At 46.3% G+C, this 14,630-nt stretch overlaps 1 protein-coding gene across 2 annotated transcripts in view; it reads right to left on the bottom strand.

Moving 5' to 3' along the window:
* Positions 1-5,510: 5,510 nt before the first annotated feature.
* Positions 5,511-14,630, bottom strand: part of Pcbd2 (pterin-4 alpha-carbinolamine dehydratase 2) — a 49,012-nt gene continuing 39,892 nt past the window's right edge. For both annotated transcript variants that reach the window (XM_021180717.3, XM_021180716.3), the window contains 2 exons: positions 7,231-7,311; positions 5,511-5,736 (listed from right to left, as the gene is read on the bottom strand). In XM_021180717.3, the coding sequence (XP_021036376.1) occupies positions 5,711-5,736; positions 7,231-7,311 (107 nt within the window). In that variant the 3' untranslated portion in view covers positions 5,511-5,710. The remainder of the gene's footprint in view (positions 5,737-7,230; positions 7,312-14,630) is intronic.

Below are 14,630 nucleotides of genomic sequence, written 5' to 3' on the forward strand. Positions count from 1 at the left end.
GATTAAAAACAACAGAACTTTAAAAAATGTGTTGGTAACTTCAAGTGAAGTCCAGAAGAGGGCCAGATGGAGCACAGGGATCCAAGGGAACGCCCAGGAAAGGACTTACAACCTCCTGCACGGACGCCACAAACCCAGGAACACTACCACTCACACCCTACTCACCCACACTGCACCAGGCAGAAGCAACTAGAGCAGTGGTCCTCGACCCGTGGGTCTTGGCCCCTTTGGGGGGGTCAACCAACCTAAGACCCTTGGAAAACACAGAGATTTACGTTACAGTTCATAACAGTAGCAAAATTACAATTACGAAGTAGCAACGAAAACAATTTTATGGTCGGGGTCTGTGATGGTTTGTATATCCTTGGACCAGGGAGTGGCACCATCAGAAGGTGTGGCCTTGTTGGAATAGGTGTGACCTGTTTGGAATGGGTGTGTCACTGTGGGTGTGGGTATAAGATCCTCACCCTAGTTGCCTGGAAGTCAGTCTTCCACTAGCAGCCTTTGGATGAAGACATAGAACTCTCAGCTCCTCCTGTGCCATGCCTGCCTGGATACTGCCATGCTCCCACCTTGATGATAATGGACTGAACCTCTGAACCTGTAAGCCAGCCCCAATTAAATGTTGTTGTTTTTATAAGACTTACCTTGGTCATGGTGTCTGCTCACAGCAGTAAAACCCTAACTAAGACAGAAGTTGGTACCAGGAGTGGGGTATTGCTGTGATAGGCCTGACCATGCTTTTATTTGAAAGAATGTGGATTTTGGGACTTTGGATTTGGAAAGCAGTGGAATGCTTTAAATGGGGCTTAATGGGTCATCCTAGTAGGAATATGGAAGACTTTGTTGCTGAGAGTAATTTGAACTGTGTTGACCTGGCCCAAGAGATTTCAAAGGAGAAGAATTTCAGAATGTGGCATAAAGACTGGTTTTGTGGTATTTTGGTGAAGAATGTGGCTACTTTTTGCCCTTGTCTGAAAAGTTTGCCTGAGGCTAAGGTGAAGAGACTTGGATTAATTGCATTGACAAAAGAAGTTTCAAAAAAGCCCAGCAGAGACTTTGTTCTCTGGTTAAGTCTTATGAAGAAAAGTTTGAACAAGCATAGCAAGCTTAGAAAGGAAAAATATAAAATATATGGTTTGAGTATTAAAGGAGTACCAGGAAGTGAAATGGAGCAAAATCTTGTGTTCTAGGAGATAAAGATTAAGGGAGTGGGACCTTGGGGCAAGATCCTACCCAGCTAAATTAGATCCAGGCATGGTGGTACACACCTTTAATCCCATGAGACAAGCATGCTGATCTCTACATTCAAGGTCAATCTACAGAGCAAGAACCAGGATAGCCAAGCTTAGGCAGTGAAGGATTTAGAAAACATAAAGCTAGTGATAATGTAATAATACAAGGGGATCATGTTCTAGTTCCTGTAAGCAGCAGAACTCGGCAGCTTCAGCCATGTGGCTCTGGCTCTAGAGTTAAGAATGGAAGGAACTACTGGGAAAAATTGATGCTGGTTAGCTGGAGCTAAGGAATTAGCAGTGATTAAGAAGAGACCAGCATCACTGAGGTGAAATCTTCTGGAAATTGTTTTCTGGGAGCACAAAGAAGCTGTGTTCCAGAGATAACCAAGGTTGCACCTCATGCTTCGGCTGGACTTGGTAATATTTAAGATCACTCAGGTGATACTGCTTGTGAAGGAATGAAGGGATAATGGAGAGAAGCTGAGGCTTAGCACTGTGAGAGGCCAAGGAAGGCCATTGGAGAAGGTGAAGCCTCAGCTATAGTTGATGGCCCAGGACTGAAGGGGTCATGCAAAGGATTTGAGGCTTGGCACCCTGAAGAGAGCCTATGAGGGGCTATTGGTGAAGCCTAGTTGGAGTGGAATATCCCAGTGTATTGGAGATGTCAGTATCATAGAGTGATCACCAAGAACTGCAGCCGTAGTGGAGTGGATCAAACTGAGCTTAGAGTGCTACAGAGGGCAGAGCTGGAAAAGTGATGCCAGCCCTTAGGAGGAGTCCAAAAGATCAAGTGGAATCCCAGACACTGAAAGAAGAAGTTGTAACATTGAAATTGCCTTGGAGACTCAAAGATGTTAAAGATGCCAGAGCCATGGGATACATGCTGAGGAAAGCTGCTAACAGGGAGTGGAACCAGCCCAGGAGGAAGCAGTTTGTTGCAGTCAACAAAGATGAAAAAGGAGTGGAGATCTGAAGACCGCTTTGACATCAGCCATGGAGATGCAGAGTTTGGAGTTTGCCCAGCTGGTTTCCTGCCTTGCTTTGGAGATTACAGTTAATTAAGTTGGATGAATCTCAGAAGAGACCTTGAACTTTGGACTTTTAACATTTTTGTGACTGCTATAGACTATGAAAACTTTGAAAGTTAGACTAAATGCATTTTGCATTATGCTATGTTTAAGTGTGGCCCCCATAGACTCATGTTTTTGAACAAGTCTATGGGGACCAGGGAGTGGAATGTGATGGTTTGTATATCCTTGGACCAGGGAGTGGCACCATCAGAAGGTGTGGCCTTGTTGGAATAGGTGTGACCTGTTTGGAATGGGTGTGTCACTGTGGGTGTGGGTATAAGATCCTCACCCTAGTTGCCTGGAAGTCAGTCTTCCACTAGCAGCCTTTGGATGAAGACATAGAACTCTCAGCTCCTCCTGTGCCATGCCTGCCTGGATACTGCCATGCTCCCACCTTGATGATAATGGACTGAACCTCTGAACCTGTAAGCCAGCCCCAATTAAATGTTGTTGTTTTTATAAGACTTACCTTGGTCATGGTGTCTGCTCACAGCAGTAAAACCCTAACTAAGACAGGGTCATTGTAACACGAGGAACTGTATTGAAGGGTCGCAGTGTCTGGAAGGATGAGAACCGCTGGACCAGAGCCAAAAGATCTGAGAACTTCACCTTCTAACACGGCATAGCTGTGCTGACAACCCGCTCTGCTGGTTTTCTTTCTCTCAGCTCCTATTATTTTGCTTCTGGGTTTGCCTATATGTCTCACAATGGTCTCTGTGCATTGCTGGGTTAGGTTTTAGAATTGTTCTTATTTTTTTCCCCTCCAGTTTGCTATCAGGGTTTCTCTCTGTAGCCCTGGCTGTTCTGGAACTAACTCACTCTCTCTCTCTCTCTCTCTCTCTCTCTCTCTCTCTCTCTCTCTCTCTCTCTCTCTCTCTCTCTCTCGACCAGGCTGGCCTCGAACTCACAGATGCACCTGCCTGTGCCTCCAGAGTGCTGGGACGGAAGTCCTGAGCCACCACTGCCTTGCAGGCATTCTTTACCTTCCAACCATGAGTCTCGTAGGCTCCTCCTCTTTTTTTTTTTTTTTTCCCGGGACAGGGTTTCTCTGTGTAGCTCTGGCTGTCCTGGAACTCACTTTGTAGACCAGGCTGGCCTCGAACTCAGAAATCCGCCTGCCTCTGCCTCCCGAGTGCTGGGATTAAAGGCTCCTCCTCTTGTTCCTCTATCTTCCTTCTCTGGTTCTTCCCCACCACCACCCCACCCCGCCCCTTCTTTTTACTTCTTAATTATAAACTTTGTCAATGCAAAAGCAAACAAACACAGATCTTAGTTTACCTGTGTGACCGTGACCCAGAAACATGGACTTAGGTTATCCATAATCCCACGTTCCCACCAAGTATAAGAGTATGAAGAAAGGCAGCAGAGATCCATTCCTTAGGGACTGGAGAGATGGCTCAGTGGTTATGAGTACTTACTGCTCTTGCAGAGGACCTAGGTTAGGTTCCCAGAATCCATGTCTGGCAGCTCACAACCACCCATAACTCCAGTTTCAGGGGGATCTTATGTCCTCCTGCGTCCTGCATGCAGCACATAGAAATCCATGCAGGCGCACACACACAGATGAAAAGAATTTCTTTTTAAAGAGAGAAGAAGTTGAGCCTGAGTTGCAGGAGATCCTACCTTAAAATACAAACAAAACCCACAGCAAACAATAAACACTACATTGTATACTAATCTCAGAATTAATTTAAAATAAAATTGGGGTGGGGCAGAGGTGGTATGCTCAGGTATCAGGTTGCCTAGATTTAGAATCCCTTAGGAGACATCTCTGGATGTATCCAGAGGGGTTTTTACAGAGGTTTTTAATTGAGGAGAAGAGGCCCACCCTAAGTGTAGATAGCACCATCCCATAGACTTCCTGATCACAAATGTAGAGTGACCGGTTCACATACCTGCCGTCTCCTCTCCGTGCCCTGAGGGACTGCATCCTTGAAGCCTGAGCCACGACAAGTGCCTCTCTGCCCCCTCCTCTAGGCCGATTGCTCTAGGACATCTGTTCACAGTGAGAAAGTGACTAAGGCCCTGCCTGCCTAACGGAACAGCCAGGAAGTGGCTTTGGAAGCTTGGCTCCTTATCACATGACCACACAGGCTCCTTGAAGGGGTGGCAGGGGGTGGGGCAGTCAGGTTTTTGTGAAGTGAGGTTCCTGCAAAGATGATCTTTGTTAGAGTCTAAGTCTGTGGACTGTTCCCTGGCAACAACACAGAAACTGTGGGAATCGATGGCTTTCGGTTCTTCCTCAACTCATTAAGCCCAATAACGCACAGGCGGACAATCACAATGACAAGGAATCCTTGCGTTGCCACATCTTGAAGCCAGGGACAAAACGCTTGTCCTCTTCTTAAACCCCCTTGTCTAAAAAGGAAAACGCAACCAAGACAGGTTATCCAATTTTTGTCACTCTTGTAAGAACATTAACTACTCGAGTGGTAAAACAGCCAAACCCAGAATGACTTTTGCTTCGAGAGAATTATTCTATATACACATCTTCTGAATGAGGAGCTCCTTCCTGTGGCCCTCCAACCCTGTATTACAAAGTCCTGCTCTGAAGTTCCTGGGTGACGGAAGGGGACTATTCTCCTAGCAGCGCCCCGGCCGTTTGGGGGCTGGAGAAATGCTCGGCAGTTTAGCGCTTGCTGCTCTTGCCAAAGACCCAGGTTCAATTCCAGCACCTACACAGCAGCTCACAGATGTCCGTCACTCCAGTTCCAGGGGACCAGATGCCCTCTTCTGACCTCCACAGGCACACACGTGGTCCATGTGCAAGTAAAACACCATAGACATAAAGTGAATCTAAAAACAAAATCCCACTTTTTTTCTAGGCCAGTCTGGACAATACAAAGGCAGTCTAGCTACAGAGCGAGAACCTATCTAGAAAAAAAAAAAACATTTCTTTAAAAGTTGTATTTCTTTGAAAATATTATTCATATAGCAATCCAGGTTGGGGGTGGAGAGATGGCTCAGCAGTTAAGAGCTTATATTGCTCTTTCAGAGGCTCCTGAGTTCAGTTCCAAGAACCCATATCAGACAGTTCACAACTGCTCCAGAGTGCCCCCTGTACCTCCATAAACAGCTGTACTCACACACACATAGTCACACACACACACACACACACACACACACACACATTTTTAATTTTTAAATAATTCAGGTTGGTTTATCATGTCCCTGACTGGGTGTAATGACAAATAACTCAGGCTTGGCTTCAAATCACTCTATATTTGAGCATCAATCATACAACAATGTATACATGTAACTATGAACTACTTTATGACAATTTATTAACATAAGTGGCTTTCAAACAACGTTGCAGACAAGGCGGGCGTAGATCACAGAGACGCAGCAGCTTTTTCAATGAACTGGGCCAGCTTCACATCTCGCTTGGTCAGGCCACCACAGTCATGCGAGGTGAGGGTTATCTGGACCTACGAAGGGGAATGCAGCTTTTCAGATCTGAGCAGGGCCCTGTGGGCTTTCTCCCTGGGCAGCAGGCATGAGTGTTCTTCTCAACACTCCCATCTGAGAACTGGGGGGTTATGTAACTTAGAAAATACATTCCGGATAATCACGGAGTTTCCCAGACCCATCAGCCACCTAAGAGTAAAGGTCCCCGGGGCGGGGGGAGGGGGGATCAGCCGCCAGCAATAGAAAACCTTGCTTCCTGGAGGGATGGAGATGGAGGCTCCATTTTAACTCCAGAACTTCACTTCTGCTGGCTCTGTTCAGGCCTCCAGGAAAGGGAACTGACCCATCGGGCAGGCAGCAGTTGAGTGAGGTACAAAAGCTGCCAGCTGAGGGACTGGGTGAGGCCATGACTCAACAAGATTGAAAAGCAAGAGAGACATCCAGGGTGGACAAGCTCAATCCGGAACTGGACAGTTAGGAATTGCTTCTTTTTAAAATCCCCCTCCACAAAATATATATATATATATATATATATATATATATATATATATATATAATCTTATCTTCATGGCTGATATCCAAGATCAACTCAGGAGCCTAATCTAGCCCAAACGTCCAGGGCTGGTGAGATGGCTCAGTGGGTAAGAGCACCCGACTGCTCTCCCGAAGGTCTAGAGTTCAAATCCCAGCAACCACATGGTGGCTCACAACCATCCATAACAAGATCTGACTCCCTCTTCTGGAGTGTCTGAAGACAGCTACAGTGTACTTACATATAATCAATAAATAAATATTTTTAAAAAAAAAATAAATAAATAAAAACTCCAAAGTGGAATTCTCATTTCTCCAAGATGATGGACTGATACCCCGAGTGCTGAGACCATAAAGACAGGACACTCTTGGGGGACAGGATGTTCTCACTGTACCCCTTAAAACTTTCCAGCCTGCCCCCTAGAGATCAAATCTTTAATAAACATTTACCACAGAGAAACGTTTTCTGAGATTTATTTCTGTGAGACATGTAAGGCCATGCTATCTGATTTGCTACCATTCCTTTTAATAGATTATTTTCAAATTAAAACTCTGAGGTCTCAGGTAATGGCATGCCAGTGTCTATAATCTCACAAAATGTGAAGCAGAGGCAGGAGGATCTCCCTCAAGACTGGCATCCATAGTGACTTCCAGGCCGGCCAGGGATACAGAGAGACTGACTTAATAATATACTCCTCCAAAGAAATCCCCCTCCACAAAATATATATATATATATATATATATATATATATATATATATATAATCTTATCTTCATGGCTGATATCCAAGATCAACTCAGGAGCCTAATCTAGCCCAAACGTCTGAAAGATGAGCTCTGCCCTCAGGAGCGCCCTGCCTGTGTTACTAACAAGGACACACGGGGTTCCTTAGAGAATACTTTCTCGGCACTTTCTGTGGATTCACAAATAAGTTTCTTCAATTCCAAAATTAAAGTCATCCAAAAATAAAGAGGTTCATTTACCTTGTTGTAGACGTTGAACCATTCCGGGTGGTGATTCATCTTCTCTGCTTGCAGGGCAACCCTGGACATAAAGCCAAATGCCTGCAAAACACGGAGTCCAGAGCAGTTAGTTACCTGCCCCGCCCTGCACTCTGTAGCTGGGAGATCCCAGAGCCGCCCAACCAGATAAAGGCTTGCTGGCCTGCTGGGGAAGCCTGGGAAATCACAGGGGAAGAAGGGCTACTCTCTGCAAGCCAGGGCACCAGGGCAGCAGACTGCGAGGTGGGGAAGCAATCTGGCTCAAATAAACAAACCAGGAAATGAGTGTCACCTAGTGACCTGTCTGGACGGCTTAATTGTCCTAGGACTCCCGACTGCACTGGGATAATTTCCCTTCAACCCAGCGCCCTAGGTCTACCTGCCCCAATCGAGGGAGCCAATTTGCTTCTTAGCTGGTCCTTCTGTTTTTAGTGAATGGGGTACTTCGGCCATCGTTGGCAGGGCTGTGGAGAAAGGCCGACAGCTGTCCCAGCCCACCCGTCAGGGGATGGCCAGTGAAAGCCTACCTTCACCACCATGCTACATGGCTACGGCCCCACCAAGCTGAGGTGCCAGTGTGCCTCAGCAGAAGACGAGCCTGGAAACAAGCCGAGGACCCTACCCAACAACACGGACAGCCAGGCTCACACCACAGGGAAACCAGAGATGCCAAGCAGACAGCCTCTGCTTCTGTTTTACTTTCTTATACACTTTTATGAAGGCATCTACATATAATAATCCTCTAAGGCTCAGGGACTTCTGTGGAAAGGGACCACAAAGTCTGTGAGAAGCTGACAACTGGATGAAGTTTCGGACTGCAGTCTGGACTCAGCACAATCATGAATACACAACCGTGCTGAGTTACCTGCACTGTGCACACGCATGATTGGTCCTGTGAACTGTCAGTCATGGGCAATACATTTTCAAAGGAAGGGGAGGGAAGAATCCACTTAGCTACATGTGGACTTAGCCAGAGCAAACGTCCTCTCCTGCCCCTTTCACTCCAGATCTGATCTCTGAGAGCCCACAGACGCTGTGAGGAGCTAGGATGTCTGCTTCGGGTATTCAGACTTGGAACTACCACTGTCTAGAGTGGCTGGTTTCTATTCAACATGGAAGAAGTAGAGGACTTCTGGAAGAGCCAGCAATGGCAGACGGGATGTGGTTAAGGGCATCCTGGCCTTTTAAATCTGGGAACTCTGGATTTAAATTTTGACACTATGACATCATGGTCATGTGATCCTAGACTCCATTTTCCTTTTCTTTTTCTTTCTCTCCCATGTAGTACTGGCTGACCTCAAACTTTCTCTTTCTCTCTCTCTCTCTCTCTCTCTCTCCCTCTCTCCCCCTCTCTCCCCCTCTCTCCCCCTCTCTCCCTGTCTCTCCCCTTATTTCCCTCTCAGTTATTTTTTAAGATTTATTTTTAAATGATGTGTATATGTGTGTGCTTGCATGTGGGTATGTACACCCTAGAGCTGGGGTCAGAGGTGTGCTACCCGCACAGGGAACCGAACTCTGGTTCTCTACAGAGCAGCTCACACTCTGAATCACGGGCCATCCAGCCCTTATGGGTTTATTTTTTTAATTTAATTTTTTCTCAGACATTCTCACATATGTACATAATACCGACCATTCTCACCCCCATCTGCCCACTGCCTCTCTCCCAACCCTCCACAAATCTCTCTCACACATTCACGACTATTCCCTTTGTTTTGTGACCCACCAAGATTAGCCAGGGCCATCAGTGTGAGCATGCGTCTGGAGCCATCACGAGAGCCTAGTGGGCTCAACAGTGGGTACACGCTAAAGACAGTGGTCTCCTGCTCTCCCCAAATCTAGGAAGGATCAGCAGTGCAGAGGGAAAGGGGCCTGTGAGTGCCCCCTCTGCCGCTGCAGGTAGCTATGGCTGTGAGCAAATGACTGCAGTGGTTGTACACACGGGACGCGGGGCATTTGAGGCTTGGTGGTATGATCTTTACCCACTGAGCCATCTTGCCATCCCTTAAGATTCAGATTTAAGAAAATATTACAGGAGGCAAAGGCAGGCAGATTTCTAAGACTTTGAGGCCAGTTTGGTCTACACAGAGTTCCAGGCCAGAAGCCAGGCAGTGGTGGCACATGCCTTTAATCCCAGCACTTGGGAGGCAGAGGCAGGTGGATTTCTGAGTTCAAGGCCAGCATAGTCTACAAAGTGAATTCTAGGATAGCCACGGGTATACAGAGAAACCCTGTCCCAAAACAAACAAACAAAACAAACAAACAAAAAGAGTTCCAGGCCAGACAGAACTTTAGAGTGAGAGTCTGCCTCAAAAAAGAGAGAGAGAGAGAGAGAGGAAGGAAGGAAGGAAGGAAGGAAGGAAGGAAGGAAGGAAGGAAGGAAGGAGAAAGGGATAGATAGATAATTGGTACATAGACAGACAGACATGATATCACAGGGCAGTGACTATGGCTGGCAAGTAAAAGCACTTGTCACATAAGCTGGACAACCTGAGCTTGACTCTCAGAACCTACCTATAATAGAAAGAAAGAACCAACTCCCAAAAGTTGTCCTTTGACCTCCATGTGGACCATGGTTCACACACACACACACTAATTGATGATGATGACGACGACGATGATATAAATTTAATTTAGTAAAGAAAACATCACAACGTCTAATAATCCCACAATTGGCTCAGAGTGCAAAAAAGAAATCCCGCCTGCATCCTTCTACACAACAGACCAGTTCTACTCTATACCTAGTTCCGAGCTTACACAGTTACCATGTCCAACACAATACACACTTATGATATAAGATCTATGGTTGCAGGGGTTTAGATGAGTGGCGAGCAGGGAGAGGAGGAAGGAAGACTGTGGTTATGTGGAAGACACTGGAAGAACCAAACAACCATGTCAGCAGTGAGCACAGGCGACAGTCCTCTTTCAAAGATTTCTTTTCACAGCCTTAGCTATTGCTTAGCAAGGTTCCAGTGGAATCTAATGGCCTTGAGGTATTACAAGTGTAGGCCACATTTTCCATATCCAGTTGAGGGACAGCTAGGTGGCTTCCAGTTTCTGGCTATAAATCAAACTGCTATGAACATAGTTGAGCACGTGCCCTTGTGGGATGGTGGAGCATCTTTTGGGTATAGGTCCAGGAGTGATGTAGCTAGTATAACTGAGGGAGAACTATTCCCAAGAAAATGTGGGACATCTACACAATAGAATACTATTCACCTACAAAGACATAATGCATTCTGCAGGCAAATGGATGGGACTTGAGAACATCATCGTGAATGAGGTAGCCCAGTCCCAACAGGACATGCATGGTACGTACTCACTGATAAAGTAGATAGCAGCCATAAAATACAGGTGCCACGCTACACGCCACAGACCCAGAGAAGCTAAACAAGGAAGAAGCTACAAGGGAGGATGCTTGAATCTCACTTAAAAGGGGGAATAAAACAGTCATAAGAGGCAGATGGATGACAGGAACTGGATGGGGGGAGGGGTGGTAAGGAGAATGGGGGGGGGTCAGGATCAGGTATGGGGAAAGACAGGAAGGATGTCCACATGTGCATAGGAATGAATGGAAATCTGCAACTGACTGAGATGAGAAGGTGGGAGGCATCTCCAGGATGAGACAGAGACCTGAGTCAAAGGAGGCACCCAAAAATCAATCGAGGTTGCCCTTGGCTGTGACTCACTACACTGGGAATACAGAACCTGAAGAGGCCACCTCCTGGAGCCAGGCAGGAACCCCAACAGAGCAATAGGGACACCAACCCACCCACAAAACTTTCAACCCCAAAATTTATCCTGTCTACAAGAAATGCAGGAATGGAGATGGAGCAGAAACTGAGAGAATGGCCAACCAATAACTAGCCCAACTAGACCCATCCCATGGCAGCAGCCATCCCTGACACTACTAATGATAATCTGTTATGCTTGCAGTAGGAGTCTAGCATGGCTGCCCTCTGAGAGGCTCCACCCAGCAGCTGACTCAGACAGATACAGACACCCACAGCCAAACAGTGGACAGAGCCTGGGGACTCTTATGGAAGAATAGGAGGACGGATTGCAGCCCCAAAGGGGATAGGAACTCCACAGGAAGACCAACAGAGTCAACTAACCTGGACCTTGAGGCTCTCAGAACTGAACCACCAACCAAAGAACATACATGGCACGGGACCTAGGCCTCCCTGCACACATGTAGCAGATGTGTAGCTTGGTCTTGATGTGGGTCCTGAACAACTGGTGCAGGGGCTATCCCAAAAATTGTTGCCTGTTCTTGTAGCTGGGCTGCCTTGTCTGTTCTCAGTGGGAGAGTATGCACCTAGTCCTGCAGAGACATTCTGTGTCAGGGTGAGGAGATACCCAGAGGGGCCCTCACCTACTCAGAAAAGGGGGTGAGGGAGAGTTGTGGGGGCAGAGGGGGAGCAGGATATAAAATGAATAAGTAAAATAATAATGATAATAATAAATAAAGATTATTTGAATCAAAAAAAGTAGGTTTAGGCCTTCTAAAATCATTCCACCCAACAAAGCTGGAAACTGAACAGGCTCCCTAACAGTCCAGGCTGACTAAGGAAAGGGGCATGGATAGTAGTCAACAAGCTGGAGAGGTGGCTCAGTGGTTAAGAGCACTGCTACTCTTGCAAAGGACCTGGGTTCAAGTCCCAGCACCCACACAGCAGCTCAAACCAACTGTAACTCTAGGCCCAGGGGATTCAATGCTCTCTTCGGAATTCCTTGGGCACCAGGCAGGCACATGGTACACAGACATGCAGGCAGGCAAAAACACCCATAAACATAAAGTAAAGAAACCAACAATGTAAAGGAAGTAGAAAATGAATAAATGAGACAAATAAAACATCTAACGTGAGCCTATTTGCCACAGCAAGGAGGAAAGTCATAAACAGAGCCAGGGGACAGGTGGCTCCGAGGTAGAACATCCAGCCTGGGCACTAACCGAAGCCAGGTGATCTCCAGGACTGAAGGAAAACAAGATGTAAAAGAAGCATCCTAGAGACAGGCTGGTGAGATGGCTCTTGCCTTCGGAGCCTTGGAAATCCTAGTCTCAGAATCCATGGAGAACTGGAAAGGGGAAAGCCATCCTACAAAGTTATTTTCTGCTCTATACAAACACACACACATTGCACATACACACACACACAAACACACACACACACACACCACATATATCATGCATACACACACATACACATGTGTACACACACATGCACACAAACACATGCACACACACACACACCACATATACCATCATACACACACGTACACATGTGCACACACACCACATATACCACTTATCACAACTAGACCAATTAAGGAGCCAACAGCAAATGGAATCAGCTAGTAAGTATTACCAACTAGAGAGGAAAGAGAAGCCCAGGAGGTTTGAAAGCTGAAGAGAAGTGTTAGAGGTCCTTCCAGGCATACAATGGGGCACTGCAGCTGGAGACAGCCAGTATCAATCAGAGCTAACAGTGGGAGAGAGGGACAGACAGACAGCACCTGTGTTCTCATGCAGTTTAATGGGAGAGTACGAAGGAGAGATGGCTGCATTTGTCACGCAACACTGTATGTGTAATGGTATCCTCCAGACTGAAAATAAAGCAAACATTTCCAACTAAGGAAAATACAACTTAAATAAAACGTGAAGACACACCAGCACAAACAGCATCATGTAATTGAAGGCAAGTGGGCACTGCTTCATCGCATTTTACAAAAGCAAACAATGAAGGGGTGCAACCCATGCGATGAAGAAAAGCCTCAAAACTAACAATGCAGAAAGTACAGAAAAATACAGGCAAATACAACATTTATGTTGAGTTGGCAGGTTTTCGGTCCATAAATACGCCCTCTTTCTGAAATGCTGGGGAGGGGCTATGAAGGGCTGTGCAGTGCTGCCCAGGGGTCGCGAGCGAGCACTTGCTGCTCTTGCAGAGGACCTGCGGTAGGTTCCCAGCACCCACATTAGGTTACAATTAGCCATAACTCCAGTTCCAAGGGAGCCAACACCCGCTCTGACCTCCACAGCTACTGCGAGTTCATGATGTATGCGATACATGCTGACAAACACGTATACAAATAAAAAAGGAAAATAAACAAATCATTTTAAATGTTCTGGGAGTGGGAGGAATTGAGGATTAGTACTGTTGTTTTTACAATAAATAACTACCCTCCCCCTTTAAAAAAATGTACAGTGAGATGGTGCTGGAGAGCAATGGTTCAATGGTTAAGAGCACTGACTGCTCTTCCAGAGGATCCAAGTTTGATTCCCAGCACCTGTATAGTGGCTCACAAGTGTCTGTAACTCTAATCCCTGGGAATCCAATGTCCTCTTCCGGCACCTCCTCAGCACCAGGCACATACTTGGTGCACAGACATACCTGCAGACAAACACCCATACACACTGAATAAATGATAGATAAATAAATAAATAAGTGATGGTTGTAAAAAAAAGCAAAAAGGGAGAGAAAAGAGTTGGGTGATATAGAAGAAGTGCTCATGGATAAAATTCTAGGAGAAAAAACCCTTACGTGTATATAAACATAAATGTCTGTGAGAGGCATGGTAGCACACACCTGCTATCAAACACTGAGAGAGCTGAACCAAGAGCCCTCAAGCTTGAGACCAACCTGTGCCACATGGTAACATGCCTCAGAGAGAAGGCTGAGCAGTTAGGGCCCTTGCTGCTCTTCCAGTCCCGTTCAATTTCTAGAACTCACAGGCAGCTCACAATCACCTGCAATCTGGCTTCAGGGGACACCTACACACAAAGATACAGCTAGACACAAATTAAAAATAAAATGATTTTTTTTAAAGCCAGGAGTAATGATGCACGCCTTTAATCCCAGCACCTGGGAGCAGAAGCAGGCAGGTCTCTGTGTGTTTGAGGCCACCCTGGTCCATGGAGAGTTCCAGATCAGCCAGGACTGTGTAGTGAGACCCTGGCTTTAAAAGGAGGATGGCTCAGGAGACAGCAAGACAGTGCAGTACATAAAAGTGCTTGCCACACAGCCTGACTACCTGAGTTCAGGGCCTGGAATCCACAGTGAAAAGATGGAACCAACCCTTGAAATGACCCTCTGGCCTCTACACAGACGACACCACAGCACACGCGTGCCACATTACACAGACACCACAGCACACGCGTGCCACATTCTTAGACTCACACACATGCACGCATGGGTGTGCATGCACACAAGTCCATGACTTTAGAAACAGTTTCACTTCTCAGAATGTGTCACTGCAGACACTCATACAACAGTTACAATAGTATAACTTATTACTTTGTTGCAGCACGGACTAGAAGACAGATAGTGTGGCTTGTGATACCTTTATACATAGGAATATGATGCAGTCATCAAGAAGGATGT

The sequence above is a fragment of the Mus caroli genome, unplaced genomic scaffold, assembly GCF_978045245.1.
Source record: "Mus caroli unplaced genomic scaffold, Mus_caroli_1 scaffold_15, whole genome shotgun sequence".
NCBI classification, from domain to species: Eukaryota; Metazoa; Chordata; class Mammalia; order Rodentia; family Muridae; genus Mus; species Mus caroli.